The sequence below is a fragment of the Oryzias latipes genome, chromosome 17 (genome assembly GCF_002234675.1).
Source record: "Oryzias latipes chromosome 17, ASM223467v1".
Taxonomy (NCBI): domain Eukaryota; kingdom Metazoa; phylum Chordata; class Actinopteri; order Beloniformes; family Adrianichthyidae; genus Oryzias; species Oryzias latipes.
In genome coordinates this window covers 5,900,407-5,920,986 of record NC_019875.2, presented here as the reverse complement: position 1 = coordinate 5,920,986, position 20,580 = coordinate 5,900,407, and the positions used below count along the sequence as shown (strand labels likewise).

Genomic DNA, 20,580 nt, shown 5'->3' with positions numbered 1-20,580 from the left:
CACATTTATAAATACTTCCAGTCAACCTTAATCATATCACAATCACCAAAAAACATCTGCTTTTTAGGTTTCCTTTTCTTTTGCACACATGGTGCATAAATTATCTTGAAATTACATTTGATATGTAAAAATTCCTTACACCGAAAGATGTTAATTGTTTTGGAGGTTAGATGAGTTTTAATTTGGAAAATTTTGGGACAGAAATTCAACTTAGCTGTCTGGGTGTGTCTTAACCCTTGTGCTATCCTAGGCACTTTAACGTTGGGAGTTGGGTCATCTAGACCCACTAGACAGTGCTCTGAACCTTTTTTCTTCAATGATTTGTGATCTTCGCTGGTGTCCATGGATTACATGAAATCTTTCCACCTTTATCCACCTTTGTCATGGTAGGGAGAAAACGTCAATACAAGGGTGGGGTCATCTAAGATAGCACAAGGGTTAAATGTGCTCTATCATTTTATATCTGTAATAAAAAAACAGCAATTAACAGTTTGGGATTCGAGGTAAAATTGATGAATTTTGTACACTTGCTCTGATTAAATGAATTAACTTTGTCTTGTACATGAAACATCTCATGGATGCACTGGGACGCATCCTCAGTGATGTATCCTGAGGTCATCGGGTGTTTCGGGTCTCACAACATCATACACCCTCACCCAGGCGACCCAGCCGGGGTTGATCAGACCCCGACTTGCGTCCCAGCAGCAGACCACGGATCAGCCCTCTTCATCCACAGCCACCTCGTGGCCTTCTCTGCGGCTTCGCACACAGATTGAATGGCCCTCTTTTTGGCCGCCCCTGTGATACCTAAACGGCAGAGGACTTTACAAAGGGAACGTCCCGCAAAGCCTCTACAGCCAACTTCTACAGGCTCATAGAATGTTTTCCAGCCTCTTTCCCTGCACCCCTCAACCAGTTCCTGGTACTTAGCGCGTTTCCTCTCGTTTGCTTCCTCCATACGCTCTTCCCAGGGCACCGTGAGTTCCAGCATGATCAGATGTTTTGAAGTCTCCGAGATTAATAACATATCTGGGCGGAGATTTGTTCTCACAATGTGCTGAGGGAACCTTAGCTGTTTTTCTAGGTCAACCTGCAGCTGCCAGTCCAAGGCTCTGTGGAGAAGGCTTGTCGGTAATTGTTTTCGCACATGAGGTTTTTCCCAGCTTTGATGAAGGGTACTGCCTTCTTTGGAGCGCGCTGGTTTTTGCTGGCTTTTATGGCTGAGGCTAAACTCTCAGCAAGTGCTTTAAGCACCTGGTCATGGCGCCAGCGGTAGCGACCATCAGCCAGAGCCCTTGGGCAGCTGCTAAGGAGATGTTCTAATGAGCCCCTCCCAGAGCAAAGGAGGCAGGATGGCATTTCACTCTTTCCCCAGACATGGAGGTTTGCTGGGCTTGGCAGGACATCATAGACAGCTTGTACCAGGAAACGGACCCGATGGAAGTCTGCCTGCAAGATGTCTGCCCAGCTAATCCTGCGCTGCAGTGTACTCTCCCACCTAGTCCATGCTCCCTGCTGCCGAAGACCCGTCAACCTGCTCGCTCGCTCTTCCTCCACACCTGCTCTGACCTCTTCTTGGAGTAGACGGTGTCTTTCCTTGCCATGGGCCTGGCTGACCACAGTCTTTGGGAGGTAGCCCAAGCCCGCTCTGCCTGTTGCCACGGTGCCCACCAGTGCCTTTTGTCTCAGACGTGACTCTGCCTCCTCCACTGCTTTTCCAGCCTTCCATTTTCTTCCTGTCCTCACTTCAATGCCCGCTGCTGACACCTTGCCATCTCTGGAGTCTCTATAATGTAGGACTTCCCTGGTGCGTACCACCATAAATTCTTCTGTGAGGCCACTGAAGGGCAATTGCAGGACATTACTTGTCCCATACAACGCCGAGCTGGTAAGACACCGTGGAAAGCCCAGCCACCTCCGAAGAAAGCCACTGATCTTCTTTTCTAGGGACTCTACTGTTGTCATTGGGACTGCATAGACCAGCAAGGGCCACAAGACTCTAGGCAGGATGGAATGCTGATAGATCCAAGCTTTAAATCTACCCGGCAGACCAGACTTGTCTACCTTAGTGAGCCATACTCCAAGTTCTTTGTTGGACTTCTGGATGGCAGCAGCATCTTTTAGGCTTGAGTCGAAAAACTTCCCCAAACTCTTAACTGGTTGTTCAGTGATGGTCGGGATGGCCGTCCCTGAGATGGAAAACCGGAACTTGTCAACCACTTTCCCCCTCTTCAGCACCATGGACCTTGACTTTGAAGGCTTAAAACTCATCCTTGCCCAGGTGATGAGTTTCTCCAGACCTTTTAAGATCCACCTGCTCCCTGGGACCGATGACGTTGTGATGGTAAGGTCATCCATATAGGCTCTTATGGGGGGCTGTCGTACACCTGACTTGGTTAGGGGCCCTCTGCATTCCACCTCAGCTGCCTTAACCACCATGTTCATGGCAAGACCGAAAAGGATAACAGAGATGGTACAGCCTGTGATTATTCCTTTCCCAATTCGATGCCAGTCAGATTTTCCTGAACCAGAAGTGACCCGCATCCTGAAGTTATTGTAATAATCCACGATCAGGTCCTTGATCTTACTGGGAACATGATGGAGGTGTAAGGCGAGCTCAACCAGCTTGTGTGGAATTGATCCATAGGCATTGGCCAGGTCCAACCACAAAACAGCTAGGTCACCTTTGTTCTCATGTGCCTCTCTGATGAGTTGTGTAACTACACCAGTATGCTCCAAGCAGCCGGGTGCTCCAGGAATCCCCCCCTTCTGCACCGAAGGGTCGATGTAGTCATTTTTGAGGAGGAACTCTGTCAGTCTGCGTGAAACGATGCTGAAAAACACCTTCCCTTCAACACTCAGCAACGAAATGGTTCGAAACTGGTTGATGTTTTTCGAGTTCTCCTCTTTGGGGATCCACACTCCCTCAGCCCACCTCCACTGGTCAGGAACTCTTCCTCTCCGCCAAATCACCCTTAGGATCTTCCACAGGTGTCTGAGAAGTTGTGGACAGCGTTTATATGCTACGTAAGGTACACCACTGGGGCCTGGGGTAGATGCCGAGCGAGCTGCCTTGATGATCTCCTCAACCTCCTTCAGGCTTGGCTCCTTCAGATTGAACTCAATTGTAGGTGGGGCTGGCTTAATTAGAGCTTTGTTGGGCTCCAGTTCTTGCTCTCAAAGGGGATCACTCAATGTGTCCTGGAGGAATTGGTTCACTTCCTCTGTTGAGCACTCAAGCTGACCACTGCGCTTGTCCCCAAGCAGTTTCTTTGTGAAGCCGAAGGGATTGGCGATGAAGGCTGCACGCTTCCTGGCTCTCTCTCTACCCCGTCTCCGGTGCCACTCAGCTCTGCGTAGGCTCGTCAGCTGCTTTCGCAGGATGTTTTTCAGCTCTGATAATGATTGTTTTTCCTCCTCAGTAGCTTTCTTGTGGTGTTTCTTGAGGGTGCGCAGCTCCTGACGCAGGTGATGTATCTTAGTAGCCCTGCGGTTCCTGGTGTAGGGGGTATGCTTGGTCTGTCCTTTCTCTATGTGGCCAAATCTCTCTGAAGCATAGCTAACTATGATGGTAGTCATCGTTTGGAGTCGGCTCTCAGCATCTCCTTTGGCTGCGGCTTGGATGATGTTGGACACATCCTCATCAAACTGGCGCCACTCACTCAGTTTTTTGGCTGGGGGCCACTTAATCCGCTGCTGCAGAACTACTCTGCTGGGGTTGGGAGGCTTTGGTACGTGGAGGGACTGGGCTCTGTGGGTTGCCTCCTGGCCGGGCTCCTCCTGCGTCTCACCAGGTTCAAGACCTGTGCGTTGCACCTCACTTTCCCGCTCCAAGCATTTCATTCTGGCCTGATGGATTTTTAGGCCTCGATGATTCTTGCACAGCTTTCCGCAAATACATATCACGTTTGTCCGTTTGCATGAGTTCTTAACCTTAGGTCCGTCCGGATGGAGATCTCATCCTCCCCCCCTCTCGGGATCTCCTGGGGGTATCTTTCTGTAGGGCTTTCCGTAGCTTGTTTGGGTTCTCTCTCACGAAAGACACAGGCTGGGGTGCTAACCCATACTGTCCCGGGTGCCGTCTTTCCGAGCTGTCAACTGTCTCTCCAGTAGTCCACCAAACTGTTCTTGGTTGTCAACTAGTCTATTCCTAGGAGTCACTGGCTACGCCAGAACATAAACTTGTACATGAAACATCTCATGGATGCACTGGGACGCATCCTCAGTGATGTATCCTGAGAGTGATGTATCCTGAGAAAATGCTTGAATAACTCTTGAATATTCATGAATATAAAATCCAAATTGTTTTTTAAATCTGTATATTTGATAAAAGTTCCTGAGTTCTTAAGTTATTTTTTCTCAGACACGGCTTGTGTTTGTCAGCATACCTTACATGTTTCGGTGGAATCACTTCCGCCTTCGTCAGTCGTTCCATCACTGTCCATCAGGTGGACAATGGCCCAGACTCCTTTGTCCATCCAGCTTTTGTAAAACATAGATTTTCTTTTGTAATCTATCAATCCAAATGGTTAAGTGTGAGGATGGAAGTTGTGTGTAGATACATTTTTAATTGGCCCAAACTTGTTTCTGATATTCAGAGAGTTTGGTGATAATGTAACCCTTGTTCTATCCTAGGCACTTTAACATTGGGAGTTGGGTCATCTAGACCCACTAGACAGTGCTCTGAACCTTTTTTCTTCAATGATTTGTGATCTTCACTGGTGTCCATGGATTACATGAAATCTTTCCACCTTTATCCACCTTTGTCATGGTAGGGAGAACACGTCAATGTAAGGGAGGGGTCATCTAAGATAGCACAAGGGTTAAGCAGATCATAATCACATTTTAAAAGAGTTTCCATACCACTAACCATGATTTGAAGATGTGAAGGAATGGTAAACCACATCGAATGTTTGATTTTTGTTTTTTTTTAGCCTCTGTAATTTCATCGTAGTGTTTATTACCTCAAAGTCAGACATTCATCCCACAAACAGTCCTCTAACAGGAAGAGGATCTTGGAAGCTCTTGGCATCCTTCTTATATTTTAGTGTTCAATAGTAATTTTATTTAATATTTGATTATTGTTATATTTCTTTTTCTTGTGTTTCCTAACATATAGACAATCTTAGAATAACTATATTAAGGCCTCTTGTGTTGGACAGATGTTTCTGTTACAACAGGAATCTTCTGACACACAAGGTGTGTATTTGAATAAACCCCTTTTGGATTTGAGGATAAACCTTATTCATATTCATTATACCTACATATATTTCATGTTGGACTGGATAGAAAAGAGGAGGGAGAAGGAGAGAGAGGGATGTTAGAGATGGAGAATAGGGGTTGAAGAAATTGAATAATGATTTTAAAAGTAGGAGGGGGTAGAATTACAAAAATACTCAGGGTGTCACGATTCATTCTGACAACAATATGATTCATATCGTAACTTGTGATTCATTGTTGATTTTAGTTCCCAGGCCTGGATAAAATACAGGATTGTGTCAGGAAGGGCATCTGGCATAAAAATCTCTGCTGAAAAGTGAAGAACATGGGTCGCTTTGATTGACAACTTGCCTCAGACAGACCGATCTGGTTGGAGGTTGATCATCATCACTGTCAAATGTAGATGTCCACCCACACGCTTATCCACACACTCAGAACATCCCCGTTGGCTCCAAAAACCTTCAAACATACATACATACGTACATATCATCATGTATGCAACACAATGACAGAGCAGCTCATATGCACATTCACATGCATACATGCTCGACAACACGTGTGTGAGTGGGACCACTGCCTGGTAGCCCCACCCCCTATTTCATTTATTTTACAAGTAGACACGCATGAACAGATGCAAAAATATTTTTATTTTTACAATAAAAAGCATGACAAACTTTACAGCAAAACTAAATATTCAGTCTGACAGACTAACAAATACAAACATTTTAATACAAATGAACAAGATAACAAAAGTTCCGTCTTCAAACGCTGACAGGTGTGAGGTGAGAACACTCGGAACTTTGTCAAACATCACAAACTGTGATAACGAGGCTTCAGCGGTGCAATCGCTCTAGAAAAGGCCGTCAAAAATCCCGACAAAGGCTTCCTCCTCCCTGCTGCTGGCATCACAAAAAAGACAAAAAACAGTTTAAAAAGCCGTCAATCATTCCCCGTTACCGGGGGCTGCGACCGGAACCGCCTGCCGTACCTTCTGCTGGGAGATGAGCTGACCTCTGCATGGAAGAAATGGATTCCTGCAGGACGCTGCACCGCCAGCCTTTCCGGGGGGGTTTCCGGGGGGAACTGCCCCCTGAAGATGTTCGCTTTCTGCACAGGTAACACGTTCAACAAGCAGCCTCACCACAACAACAGGTTCACTGTAAGAGCAGCACCTTGACGTCCAGCGTGATTCTCCTGTCAGCTGAGAGCCTCTGACTCAGATGAGCAGATCCCCGTTTCCTGATTCCAGGATTTAAACTGAAACACAGGAGCATGAGGACATGAGGCTGTGCTTTCTGTGACAAACAGATGCTGTGTATTCATGCTGGAGTGTGGAGTTTGGAGGGATTGCCTGTGTGGAGCAGCTGGAGGTACAGAGAGGGAGGAGCGGTTGGGCAGAGGTGGTGCTGATGCAGCTGCACAGCCTACATGGAAGGCAAAGCGGGTTTTTAAGTGCTCCACAGGGACAAACATCACCGACAATAGCAGGGGAAGCTGACAGACAGACCTCCTGCTCTGCCCGAGTCTCTGAGCTCAGCATTCTGCAGCCTCTGAGGATCCGCCCCAAAGCCCTCGCTGGCCCGCAGCAGCTTCTCATCCTCAAAGTCGTCCCACTCGTTGCCCAGATCGAAGCTCACCGCGGGCATTTGGAGAAAATCGCTTTGGTTTCCAGCGTACGCTGTGCTGATCCGGTTCTGTCTGCTTATGCCCGGGACCGTCCAGGAACCTGGACAGATTCAGGAGCACGAGACTTGATCCGGACGGGTCTGGACAGGAGAGTACACATGCTGTGCCGCATCATATTTCAAGCTGCCACAGATTAATCCTATTTATCTTCATCTTCTACAGTAAAACCTGCAGCTCTTTCACTCAGACATGTCCGCTCAGCTTTTGGTTTTTGTCAGGTGACTGTTCCTCAGATTATTGTGAACATGTCAGTGAATCCCAACAGCATTTCTAAAGCCTCTATCTTCTTACTGTCTCCTTTCTTACTTCTGTAACTTGTTTTTCCTCCATCTTTCCTGTTCTTTTTCTTTCACTAAAGCTCTTTTGTTGTGGGATAAGAACGTTTTCTTTTTGTCCTGACTGCCTGACTTCCAAACAAGCCCATGCCTGAAGGTGGATTCAGCTAAAATGATTCATTTGTCCTAAATGTGATATGTTTCTGACTGTTTCTGCTTTCACTCGTGTGGGATCAACTGAACGAGGGAGAACGAGGATCCCTGTGAAGCTCCAATGAGGGCGATCTAATGAGGGAGAATATCTGAACTCTAATCAGACTGATCACACAGGCCAACGCGGCCTGGCCTCCACAGCCGGCAGGAATCTGCTGTTCATGAAGCCGGAGGCCGTCCCGTCTGTTGGAGCCAAAAAACGTTAGGAGACGATGCTGAGACTGAGACCTGAGGGAGCCTCTGCTGTCCAGCGGTGCTCATCTTCTTCATGGAAACCAAACCCTGGGAAAGAGGCCAAGAGAAGAGGTCAAAATAATAGGAAGAAAGCAGAATACTCGTGATGACGTTAAGCTCCTGATCAGAGGTCAGAGTCTGAACTCACCTTCATCACACTCTGCTGTCCATTGGGTTCCAGACGCTGGAATGCAGCTCCCATCGTGGCTTTAGATCAGATTAAACCACTCATGAGACAACGGACTAGTTCAACACAAAAGTCATCTGATCTTTAGGTAAAGGAGTGCAGGCAGCTGTGAACAACCAACCAAGAAGGAGGAGGAGGAGGAGGAGGAGGAGGAGGAGGAGGAGGAGGAGGAGGAGGAGGAGGAGGAGGAGGAACTCCATTAGGTCTGAAAGCAAACTTCTGCAAGCCGAGCAGCAGGGGCTCCTCTTCCATTTTCATCTGAGGAAGAGGAGCAGAACAACTATTTTCAAGTCAGGAACACAGCAAATCTAATTTAGAACAAAGTTATTTCAAAACATAAATGTCAGACAGCCAAAAGTGAAATATATGTGCATACAGAATGTCACGGGACAGTGTTTTTATTTCCATAATCCATCAAAAATAACTAAACTTCCATAGAATCTAGATGTAGGGCCCGCTTTTAATTGGTTTCAAGTATTTGTTTATTGTCACATAAACTGGAGTTTCAGCTCATAAAACCCACAGCCATGACCCCCCCCCTTAATACTCACATTCACTGCGGCAGGAGGTGCATTCAGGGGCTGCATGGAATTTCTGCATTTCCGTGCTTTCGTTAAGAGCTCACTATTGCTTCATTCAGGCCATTTCTAGCATTTGCTCTCACTGACCTCAGCCGACACAAACACACACTCACTTGTTGCTCCACGTCATTGTAACTCATGGAAGTGACTCACAACTACAACACACTGATGTGTAAGAACACACAATAATGCAAAACATTGCACGATATATGCCACTTTAGAGCATTTATTTGATTGTCTATCGCCTCCTCTACACGGATGACATCATGCTATATGTTTAGGGCGAGCGTGACATCGACTCCCTGATCCACACCAGCAGGACCTGCAGTACTGACACCGGGATGTCACTCCAGCTCAATGGCAAGAACCAGACCCGGCCAATGAACAGTTACACACTTCAGTTACTCAGGGTTCTTGAAGTTCAGTTTCATCCAGTATGGTAATGAAAAGCAAACAGAGCTGAACCATGTCGAGCATGGAGGTGGAGGGCTGCTGGTCTGGGCTTGTCCTGAAGGTGCATAAGCTGAGTAAAAGCTGACGGTGAACTCCTCGGCTTAATGAAATGCTTCATACTGACTGACAGGCTGAAATGTTTATCTGGCTTTAAATCTGGTCATTTTAATCATTAAACCACAGACTTAAAGAGTGTTTTCATCTAAAAGATCAGGGTGAACAGCACAGAATAAAGGATTTCTGTTCACCTTCAGGCGTTTGACGGGGGTCTGAGCGAGGGCTTCCGACCTGCTTTTCAGGTCTGACAGGTACGAAGAGAAACTGGATTCTCGGTCTGCCGGCCTCCTCTGTGCTGCTGTCACACAGACTTTACCTGAAAGAAGCAGCGGTTTGGGAACCAGAGTCCAAATGTCTGAACGGGACTGGATTTTCACTCACAGCAGTCGTGGCCGCAGGCAGACTTGTTCTTGCACAAATGGCTGCAAGCTTGTTTCTGATTTGAATCTGACGTCAGACAAGGAAAAGAACAACAGTATGATAACAGGAACAGCAGGAATGTGTCATCAGAAACTTGCCTTGGTTCCGATTCCCTCCTTGAACTGCAGACAGGGAAGTTGGAGCTGAGAGAAGCTGTTTGGGTCCAGGATGAAGATCTGCCACAGCATGGCGGATGTGACTCTGAACTCCAGACCCCTTCAGGGCCGTGTAGTGCAGGGTCAACTTCTGATGCACGTCGAGCCCCACTACAGAGGAGGACAGATCCAAACCACAGAAAAAAAAGCTGATGAAAAGTGTAGCATAGAAACATCTCTTTCAAAGCTGAGCTTTCTGCAGTCAGGATTCAGGAAACGGTTTTTAGAACAAACCAGACATTTCCATCCCATCTGCTACAGGAACAGAACAGAAGGTCAAACACATGTGGCTCATTTAACCCTTGTGCTATCTTAGATGACCCCACCCTTCCATTGACGTGTTCTCCCTACCATGACAAAGGTGGATAAAGGTGGAAAGATTTCATGTAATCCATGGACACCAGTGAGGATCACAAATCATTGAAGAAAAAAGGTTCAGAGCACTGTCTATGGGTCTAGATGACCCAACTCCCAATGGTAAAGTGCCTAGGTTAGCGGGGTTAAAACATGAAACTTATCATTTTATCACTACCAGTATTTAATATTTATGGTACAGTCTGATTTTATTCTGCTGTCCAAAATTCTTCTTTGAGTCTGAATAAAATGAAAACCTAAATATGTTCAGACCACACGACCCACCAGGATATTTGCATTGGGACAGAGCACCAAAGCTGTGAAGTGAACTACCAGACTGCATGCAGAGCAACCAAACCCCCAGTGCTGGAAAACAAACCATCTACTCCATGACTTTTAGTCAAACTGTTGACTCTGATGTCAGTCATGTTATGGATTCATTTGAAAATCCGTTTGGGTACAAAATTCATGGTAAAACAAGGAAATGTGATGCTTTTATAACGATAATTTACTTTTAATGATGTATGTTGTGTCAGGCAGAGACTCTCAGAAGTAAAGATGAGCAGAAAGATTGTGAAATTAAAACTGCAGAAGCTTTAAAAATCTGCATTTCATCGTTTATTGAAAGACTGAAGACAACCTAGAGAAGTCTCTGTACATTAGGGACAAAATCAAAGACCATATTTTGTCCTTGGAGCCTTCAGACCACAACTCTCCTGGGTAGAAGACCTTCTAGAGGTCTAGCAGAGGCTCGACATTGGAGAGAAATAGATTGGAAATGGAAATGACTGAAACGTGACTAAAAATGTGACAGACATGAAATGAAAAGGAGTAAAAATAAAGAATTTAGTAAAAATACAGAGAACATCTAACAGAAAATTAGGCTTAAAACTACAGTCCCTGACAAAAGTCTTCTCGCTTATCCATTTTGTAGAAACAAAAGCGTATAAACTCACTGTTAATGAATCCATTGGTTTTAGAAATGTCTCATATGAAAGCTAAAACCCTCCCAAATTATGTTCAATATACTAAAATAAAATTGCTTCACTGAAGAAATATTGATCATTTAATGAACACAGAAAGGTCACATTTTGGCAAGACAAAAGTTTTGTTGCCTACAGAGAGTAATGTGAAAATTTAACAAATAATTTACTTCAAAAACAAAAATATGTTGCATAACATCAGTGAATTAAGTAGTGCTACTGTGAGATCCATATTTAATATCTTGTATGACTTTCATGAGCTTGAAGGACAGCATCCATGCATTTTCGTTTTAATTATGACACAGAATAAGCGGTTTTTAAGTATAAAATGAAAAAGCATTTTGAAATATTGCTTTTTCATTTTAATTTTGAGTCATATGATGCAGCTTCATTTTGATAATTAAAAAGCATTTCTATTAATCCATTTTAAATGTCAAATTAGACATTTCTAAATGAATTATGCTACACATTTACCAGAGAACGTCTTGAAAATGAAATGTCAAACACCACTTTCTTTATCATTTTAATTAAGTGACAGAATAAGCAGTGTTGAGGAAGGAAATGAAAAAGCATTTTGGTGGATTGCTTTTTCATTTTAGTTTTGAGTCAAAAAATGCAGCTTCATTTTGAAAATGAAAAAGCATTTCTGGTTTTGACTTTGCTTTTTATTTATGCTACACATTCGCTTCCATAGAAAAAGACGTGGAGGATGAGAATAAGTTGAGTGCTGTAATCTTTAAAGTGTCTGTATCATACAAAATCAATGTTTTGAGCTTTTAAGTGTTTTATAATCTTCATTCCTCTCTAAAAACAAGCCCAAAGTGGTATTTTGATGCATTCATGCATTTGTGAGTATTGCTATAAAAATCTGCTCTCTGAGGACCAGCCCCTCCCAATCCACCAAAACGAGCGTGTCTCACAATGTGACACCACAAAGTGAGGAACCGCCCCTTCCAGGAGGAGTCTGTAATGGAAGCCCCGCCCCCAGGCTAACAGACACGCCCACTTTCTCAGTGGAGCTAGCGGTGATCGGCTAAACCCTTTTCTTTTTTATGAACAATATGAACACCCATCTTTGTAAAAGTTCAGATGTTGTTTGTTTTCATGGTAGAGACACAGACACACTGCTGAGGCCGACTCTAGGATGATGTCATGAAATGGGCGGCACCCACAAGGAGAGAAAGGCGGAGCCTCAGAGATCAAGTTGTTTCTACTTCCGGGTTGGAAAATGAGCTAAAAATAATTAATATTTCATAAAAATGGTTCGTTAGTGTTCCAAAGGTAACATGTGATCATATACCTGGATATAGTTTACTCTGGAAGGCTTAAGAACAGCAGGACGTAGACCTTTTAGACCCTTCTAATGAGAGAGTGACTTCAGGTAAGTAAGACTATAAGCTTTTGTGTGAGTTCCTTTCATGATTTACCATATTGTGAGCTGATGAGGTTGACATTGAGCTCATCTCCTTTTGAAGCCCTTGTCACTTCAATCTTCTTTGACCAAGTACCACATTTGAGCAGAATGGAGTCCCTAGAAAAAGACATGGAAGCGCCTCCTGATCATGTGACCTGGTTAGTGACTCATTAAAGCAGGTTACTACTCTCACGTGAGCTTGTGTAGACAGACTACAGAGTTGTCAGCATTTCCAATCAGCAGACTGACGTAGTGACGGTCTGGAGATGTCCTCTTGGACAGCAGCTGGGTTTGATTCTTCAAAATCACTTTGACAGAGATTTCTGCAGAGGCGATGTTGTACCGCGGAAGCTGTGAAACACCAGAGTCACGGGTCAGAGGAGGAGGATCATCTTCAACACAAGCTGAGGGAAACTTGAGGGACGATGTGGGAAAAACCAGAACCTTTTCAGGGTTCTTACACGTCTAAAATTAAGACTTTAAGACAGTAAGACCTTGGATATGAAAAACTAAGATCAATTTCTCTGCCTTATTCTAGTCCTATGGGGGAAGAAAAACTAAATCCTTGAAACTCAGAACTATTACTTGTTGGTAACAGAGTAACATAATAAATTACAATGACTAGACTGCAGAAACTACACCTACATCATTCCTCACATTTTACTGCAGTGAATCCATAAATGTCTCTGTTAAATGAAACAAAACAGATACTGATGATAATAAAAACAGCTACTGATGCATGAACACTAATGCAGAGTCAGAGATTGGTCAAAGGGAGCAGAAATATGGGACAAATACGTACGTAGGGTCATTCGTTAATTTGACGAAAACAAAGACAAAAATATTAAAGAGCAAGTTATATCCTGGAGATGAGCGGCTCTAAGATATTAGTTTTTATTATACTATATTAATTACATTAAATTATATGATATTACATTACATTATATTACATTACATTATATTTTACTATATTATATTATACTATATTACCGTACATTATATTATATTATTTTACATTATATTACATTATATTATATTATTTTACATTATATTATATTATATTATACTGTATTATATTATATTATATTATATTATTTTGTGTTCATGTGGTGAAATGAATGAATGAGTAAATGAATAAATGAATGAGGTGGTGCTAAAAACCTGACTGCCCTTGTATAAACTCTATGTTTTTATGTTGTTATTCCTTTGAAAATTTGTATGCGAGTAAAAAAGTAATAAGTAGTGAATTACTGTTTAATTTGGGGAATGGGGGGGATTCCGGCTGCCGCTGCTGCTGCGCTGCTGCTGCCGCTGCTGCTGCGGTGGGGGTCTTGGGGAGGGGATGGCTGGAAACTCTCCCTCCTTCTTTTCACGTTCCACCATCCATTTTAGAAGAACATAAACACTCACCTGAGCACTGGTGTTAGCTCACCTTTGCACTAATAGCTTGCATGACTGAATGACTGAAATATTTCACACTAGTTGGTTTTAAGGCATAAGTATGCGTGTGAACACTATCTGTTTTGTGTACATGTCGACAGGTGGACATTTTTGCAGCTAGCAGGTGTGTTGATAACATTTGAGTGTGTGTGTGGACAGGCCCCGCCCTTTTTGTACTACATTTGAGCCTTACCATAATGATTAACAACCAGTAAACTTGTTGCTGTATGCTGCTTCATGGTCTTACCCCCCTTCCCCTCCTATTATCACCCCCTACCCCCCCCTCTCTCTAGCGTCCCTCTCTCTTCTTCCCCTCTTTCCTTTTCCGTCCGGTCCAACACCAAAGATTTTCAGACATGATTGAAATTAATAAATTTTGGCCTCAATTACAAAAGGGGTTTATTCAGACATACCTTTGGTTTGTCTGAAGATGAATAACCCCTCTTGTTAAAGCAAAATATGTCCAACACAAGAGGCCCTCAGCTCTCGTCTGTCTGCCCAGCTGTTGGACAGGACAAGTTAAAAAAAAATAAAAATAAAAAAAAAAATAATTTGAGGAATGGGTAAATTAATATTAAAACTATTTCATTCAGTAAATAAAGTAATCAATTACTCTTGAAAAGTAATTTACTCAACACTGATTCTAGTTTACTTGTTTGTTTGGACACAGATTTCATTTCCACTTGATGATCTGGAAGAAATCCAAGAATCTGGAAAACTTCACTGTTCAGTAGCAGGAATTTCTGTCTGAGTCTCACTGCTGGAAGTTTGGATGGAGATGATCTGGATCCATGTTAGGTCAGAGGATCAGATCATTCATAATAATCTGATATCGACTGTGAATCGGATCAGCGACCACAAATTATGATATGAATTGTGTTCAAATAAATGGTTAACCTTAATGCAGATAAATCCTTTGAGAATAAATCTTGACTGTAAATAAAAATGTAGATGTGGCTTTGGGGAAAAATATTTGAATTGATTATTGTACAAAAGAATTTGATAAAAGCAGACAAAACACCTCCTTTCTCATTTTCTTCTTTACTAATTTCAGTGTGTAAATCTTCATCCTCACTTCCTGAACAATCTCCCCTGCATTGTTCTTTTTTCAATCCCCTTTTCAAACATAAATTATTTTCTTTGCTGCATGTTTCACTTCTACCATTGCTTTGGGTTTTATCTTAAAACCATCGATAGTGTTCAGAGAACTGCAGCAATCAGTTACGGTTTTTTTGTCACGTTGCAAACTAACAAACCGACTAACCAACAGAATAAGCGGATAACGTGAGAAGAGAGAGGGACATAGATCACATGAGAACCGTTGAAGAACCAGCTAAGCTATTGTCCAACGATCCAAACTGAGCGGGCTCAGTCAGGAGAGGCAGGTGCATTAAAGAACTTGCCAGCTTGTAAAAAGAGGAAATTCCAGTTGGTGCACAGATAAGAGCGATAACAAGGTGGGTGCAGGTGGAGCATCATGCAGTATGGGTTCAAACACATCCTTGAACCTTGCTTTATAGGAAGTTTGTGTTGTTTTGCTGGTTTTTAAGCACAGTGACCACATCTGAACCCAGATTCTAAAGGCAGCAGAGATCTGTGGCCAAACCTTAAAGATCTATACGTCCCACAGGAGGCCACAACATTTGGTTTGTGTTGTTTAAGATAAAATAAAGTGTAAAACCACGAGACATCTACGGTGACCAAAGCACAAGGCTCCACCTAAACAAGCAGGATAACTGTGTTTTAATATTGATTTGTTTCTGGATCACACCCTTCACTCTGTGAACACATCAGAAGAACAGGGGGGGAAAAGCAGGTTTGGACATGAACGCATGTAGTGATCTTACCTGCTCCACGCACACGTCATACTTGGGAAGATGCATCACAGAGTCTCGGATTTGGTTTCCAAACGGTGGGTGTCTGTTGAGGATCTGTAGAAAGAGAGCTCACAGGCATGACTCCTACAATGACAGACCATACACCCCCCCGAAAAAGCTCAGAATAGCCGAGCGGGTTTCCCTCTGTGGATCTGAGGCAGACTGACCAGCTCCAGCTCTCTGGGGTTGATCTGCTCTATTTTGGTGAAGGTTGTGAGTCCAGCATTCACCATCGCAGCTGACAGAGTCTGGCCTGAAAACAGAAAAGATAAAAAACTCAAGAGAGCCTAAAGTGACAAATACCAAACCAATACTGCATGAAAGAGTCCTGATATGAAAGTTGTTCATATGAAGGCATTCAGCCCCACATGCAAACAAACACAGCAGCAGCATTCACCTATCTTCTCTAACTGTTTAGAAACGTAGGGGGAGTTTTCCCAAAGTTTGGATTGAAAGCATTTAGCCAGAATGATGGAGTTGAGCAGCGCCGTAAAGCCAGCCCTTGACCTTTGGCCCAGAAACTCAGAGAGACCTGAAAATGAGGCAGAAACAAAGTTAGAAACTAAGGAAGAACCAGCTCTTTCTCTTGTGTGTTATTTCTGACACACATTTACTGATGCGCAGCCCAATCCTGAAGATCTTTGCTGTGTCCTGTGTCAGTCCAAAGTCCTGGATGGAGATGCAGCCCAGCTGAGCCTGGATCAAACTTCAGCACAACAAACATCAGAGCAGCCTGTGGATAAAGTGTTAATGTGCGCATAAACCAACCCACCAGTTCACTTTCATGTCGCTGCTTTTCATTTTCCCTTTGAGGGGAAATCTGAAACAATAGATAACATTTTTAAGTAAATATATATTTTAAAAATATATACATTTTACATATGTCCTTATGCATGAAAGCAGAAACGTTTCAAGCAAACATGGCCTTCACTGTCTTAAAGGACCTCCATCCTGCTTCTCTTTAGCCTTTCAGAGTAAACCATATCCATATATATGATCATATATGACCTGCGGAACACTAAAGATCAATGTTTTTTGGAAATATTGTAACGGTTTCAGTTTCTTTTCCTTTGTGTTTGGTTCTTTGTTGTTTCTGTTTAGGTTTGAGTTAACTTCCTGTTTTATTTTGTAGGGTTTCCTGTTTTGTTGTAGTAATGAGTTTTACTTTGGGTCCCCATCTGTCCTGATTGTGTTCACTTGTGTCTGCTTTGTCTGTGTGTCCTATTATGTTCTTCCCCTGTTTAGTGCATTTCAAGTTATCGAGTTTCGGTTAGCCTGCTTAGCAGTGGGTTTTTGTTTGTAGTTTGTGGACTTTATTAAATTTCCTGCTTGCCTGGAACCTCCTGCCTCCTCTCATCTCTGCGCCTGGGTACTTCCTGCCTCTCCCGTAACAAATCTGAGTTATTTTCAGCTCATTTTCCAACCTGGAAGTAATAGAACTCGATATTGGAGGCTCTGCCTTTCGTTTCTTGTGGGTACCGCCCATTTCATGATGTCACCCTAGAGTCGGCCTCAGCAGCGTTTCTCCAAACTTTTGCAAAGATGGATGTTCATAAGTATATCTGCCTTTAGTAGTCCCAGCGTCTCGGGAGAAAAGGCAGACATACAGTATGAACATCAAACATTTCCGGATGTTTTATGAGCGTTTCTTTCCTCTTTGAAGCATCATTTTCCTGAAGACACGCCCACCTTTCCATCTTTTCTCAATAATCCACATTCAAAGCAGTTCTTCTAATTCACCGCTCGTTTCTTTGCATCTCTACCAGAAAACACTTTGCTCCTTTTTCTGCCACATCTCAACATCACCCATCTGCGTGCGCCACTCTCGGAAATGTTTAGGATCCGCCCCTAAATGTGGTGCCGATTCCTCACCAGAATGTTCTTTGGCGTGTGCCACCACGTTAAACCGAAGCATGGCGAGGGCCTGCAGCGGGTGCTGACCATGGTGCTGACGCATTTTCGTCGGTGGAAAATGTGCGTAGCGGCAGTGTGACGCGGTTTTAAGGCTGTTTGTGCAGAAAAGTAGGTCTAACTGTGCAAACAGATGTTGGGGTGAGGATGCCGGTGCTGTCCAACCTGATGGTGGTTCTGTTCTTGTCCTTGTTGAATGAGTTTAAAGGTCTCTTCTCGTTTACTCGCAGCTGAATTTCACTGAACTCTTTGCTCTTTGAAACAAGCTCAACCTGCACAGACAAAACTAAATGCAGAGACAACTTCCTCTTCTTGATCTACTCTGTAGAGCTTTTTAACAGTCTGGATTATTTTAGATAATGGAACACTGGAACCAAAAGGGAGGCACTGCTCTGCGAGGGTAGCAGATCCAGTAAATGTAACCGATGAGGAAACCAGTGACATACCAGGTCAGATAGACTCTCAGAGCCATCTACTTTGCTGAACTGCTTCATGGTGTCAAAGGCCACGCAGTAGCGAGCCATCAGCCTGCCTGCCTCTGTGGTGGAAAGAAGGACAAAAGCAAACCTGCCAATCTGTTGAAGCCTTACACAAATGTCTGTGTCTCCAAACACAAACTACACTCACTTTGATCACTGCACTAAAGACTAAAAACCCAAAGGAGGCGCCTTTTAACAGTTCCTTTTGACTCTACCTGTGGGTTTGATGTTGATGTCCTCGTCCATACTGATCAGATCGATGGAGGACAGCGAGTTGAGGTTCTTCAGACACAGCTCTGAAAGAGGAAAGATAAACACAATGATTTAGAAAAGCAATTAATTCACCATGATAACAAACTATTTGCTGTTTTGGCAGTTTAATGTCAGCAAATTCAAATTTAAGCGGGTTGTTGCTGCAAACAGCAGTTAATAAAAAAAGCCCCAAACTCTGATATTTGAACTGATCATGTGTTTTCACACTGGAGACTAGTCTGACATGAGATTCTTCCATTTTATAACCAATAGGGCTACTGACTGATGTGTACTGGATCCGGGGAACAAAACCAAAGAATCTGTTGGTCATGGAAGCCCTCATCAAAATAAAAGCCTGTTCAAATAACTAACTCTTCCACTGTTATTTAAATGTGTGGATAACAGTTTGAGGCTGCAGGAAGCAATGCTTTCAGCCACTCCAGCAGTTGGGAAGCATGAATGCAAAACTCTGCACTGATATAGGAGAACAACAATCAAGACAAAAAGGGTCTGGAAACGGGCACGTTTTGTTTAAAACTCTGCAGCACAGAATTCTACAAAGGTTTTTTTTGCAAAAGACGATCAGATTCAAATGACAATTTCTTGGTAGCTCTTTCACAGTTCACCTCAAAAGTTGAGACTTTAAAATCTTAAAGCATCGCGGATGCTTTAAAGGAGCCCGGCGTCCAAAGTAACAAGCAACTGTTTGACCCGGCGTTTATTGGAGACCGGCGACAATTAGAGAAGATATACAGTAAACTAGTTTTCCATAAAGACCTTCTCAGCTAAATGTGAGGTCAGCTTTTGGTCTGAACCATCTCTGCTCTGACAGTCAATAAACAGGTAACACTCACCTTGCAGCTGTGCTTCAATGCCATATTTGTCGAAGTCAGCAGTGAAACCTGAAGTAAAGACTTTAATAAACTAAAAAATTGTGACAATGACACAGATGCGCAGGTGCACGTTAGCTCTGACCGTAGTGGGTGGGGTTTTTGAGGGCTCTGATGTACAGAAAGGTGGAGCGAATCCAGTCTAAAGCCATGTTGACATCACTGATGGTTTGGAGAACAATCTCAGCATTCAGGTGCTCCACCAGGTGACCATGTAAGCTACAGAATAAGAGCGTCCTTGAATGTCATGAGCTGCAGTCTCGTCCCTCACACTCTAAAAGCTGTCTCTGTCATACCTGCTCTCAATCACTTCCACGCCGTTCATCAGTTTCATGTACTTATCTCTGGTCTGGACTTTGGTCATGATTACTGCAGTGGCTGATGTGTCAAACTAGAAGAGAAAAGGCTCGATTGGACACAACCAAACGATTTGCTCTCACGATGGTCCAACAAAAACCAGATATTTATGATCACACCTGTGGTCGTCCAGCCCGGCCAATCATCTGCAGGATGTCTGCCTCGCTGTACTCCTCACAGGAGCCTACCACATACTGCATGGTGGACTTGATCACGACAAGGTGAGCAGGCAGGTTAACTCCCATGGCGAGGGTCCTGGTGGTAACTGAGGGTGTAAACAGCAAACAGGAATCAAACCAGTGGTATCCTGATTTCATGTTGTTTTTTTAAACAATCCCCTGTCCTCTAAAATTCACCAGTAAGTGAAGAATCACTAACATTAATAACATTTTTTGGGGTTTTATTTTACTTTTAAGGAGCTGTTATAAAATAATTAACAACCCAAACATGACTTTTCCGTCAGAACATCAACTGCTTTTCTCCACTCATGGTTGTGTGTCCCAGCTGGGAGTGAACTGAGAGTTTGGCCTCACACAGGACAGACAGATCTCCCTGGGTGAAGGCTTCTTCCACCAGTTTCCTATCAGACAAGTCCAGCCCTGCATGGTGGAAACCAATCCCCAACGGCACCAGATCTGCACATTAAGACAACACAAAACACCAAATTCCTCGTGAGAGGGTCCTTTGATGAGGACCCTCGCACTGAAGGTAAAAAAACGGGGCTGAAAGCATCCGGACACGTCTATGTGTGTAGAAAAAACAGAAGCTGGCAGACAAGTAATAAAATAGTTTGACTAAAAAAAAACACATTGATGAACTTAACGGTATTAAAATACAAGACCTGAAAGAACACAAACTAAACAGCAAAACGGTGGTTAGAAAGAGGATTTGTCATGAAACAAATCAAGCTTTGAAGTTCAAAAAGGGAGAAGTAATTCAAAATTAAAACATTGTGGATGATTTAAAACCAAAACCAGGAGATTGTGGCAGGAAGTAAAACACGAACCAAAAGCTTGTTATCCTGGATCCGCGATCTGGACTGTTCTGAGAGTCAAGCTACAGTTGAGATCTTGTCAATTCTGTCAAAAACTAAAAGAGATGATCTGAAAGATACTAACTTTGTGTGAGGGAGCTCAGACTTT

General features: G+C 43.4%; 1 protein-coding gene and 1 pseudogene across 4 annotated transcripts in view; both read right to left on the bottom strand.

Annotated features, from left to right (window-relative positions):
* Positions 1 to 482: 482 nt before the first annotated feature.
* LOC111949027 lies at positions 483 to 4,226 on the bottom strand (annotated as a pseudogene).
* Positions 4,227 to 5,846: 1,620 nt separating this feature from the next.
* The window catches only part of hfm1 (HFM1, ATP dependent DNA helicase homolog), a 33,254-nt gene continuing 18,520 nt past the window's right edge, over positions 5,847 to 20,580 (bottom strand). For 3 of the 4 annotated variants that reach the window (XM_023964812.1, XM_023964815.1, XM_023964814.1), the window contains 26 exons: positions 19,972 to 20,073; positions 19,558 to 19,703; positions 19,378 to 19,472; positions 19,167 to 19,300; positions 19,046 to 19,093; positions 18,155 to 18,235; positions 17,907 to 17,998; positions 17,626 to 17,732; positions 16,322 to 16,369; positions 16,158 to 16,255; positions 15,947 to 16,081; positions 15,717 to 15,802; positions 15,520 to 15,603; positions 12,426 to 12,583; positions 12,246 to 12,349; positions 9,425 to 9,592; positions 9,288 to 9,353; positions 9,098 to 9,222; positions 7,937 to 8,073; positions 7,777 to 7,835; positions 7,623 to 7,676; positions 6,728 to 6,946; positions 6,572 to 6,644; positions 6,393 to 6,477; positions 6,209 to 6,327; positions 5,847 to 6,119 (listed from right to left, as the gene is read on the bottom strand). In XM_023964812.1, coding sequence (XP_023820580.1) covers positions 6,071 to 6,119; positions 6,209 to 6,327; positions 6,393 to 6,477; positions 6,572 to 6,644; positions 6,728 to 6,946; positions 7,623 to 7,676; positions 7,777 to 7,835; positions 7,937 to 8,073; positions 9,098 to 9,222; positions 9,288 to 9,353; positions 9,425 to 9,592; positions 12,246 to 12,349; positions 12,426 to 12,583; positions 15,520 to 15,603; positions 15,717 to 15,802; positions 15,947 to 16,081; positions 16,158 to 16,255; positions 16,322 to 16,369; positions 17,626 to 17,732; positions 17,907 to 17,998; positions 18,155 to 18,235; positions 19,046 to 19,093; positions 19,167 to 19,300; positions 19,378 to 19,472; positions 19,558 to 19,703; positions 19,972 to 20,073 — 2,672 coding nt within the window. In that variant the 3' untranslated portion in view covers positions 5,847 to 6,070. The remainder of the gene's footprint in view (positions 6,120 to 6,208; positions 6,328 to 6,392; positions 6,478 to 6,571; positions 6,645 to 6,727; positions 6,947 to 7,622; positions 7,677 to 7,776; positions 7,836 to 7,936; positions 8,074 to 9,097; positions 9,223 to 9,287; positions 9,354 to 9,424; positions 9,593 to 12,245; positions 12,350 to 12,425; positions 12,584 to 15,519; positions 15,604 to 15,716; positions 15,803 to 15,946; positions 16,082 to 16,157; positions 16,256 to 16,321; positions 16,370 to 17,625; positions 17,733 to 17,906; positions 17,999 to 18,154; positions 18,236 to 19,045; positions 19,094 to 19,166; positions 19,301 to 19,377; positions 19,473 to 19,557; positions 19,704 to 19,971; positions 20,074 to 20,580) is intronic. The other variant, XM_023964813.1, reaches the window with a different exon arrangement.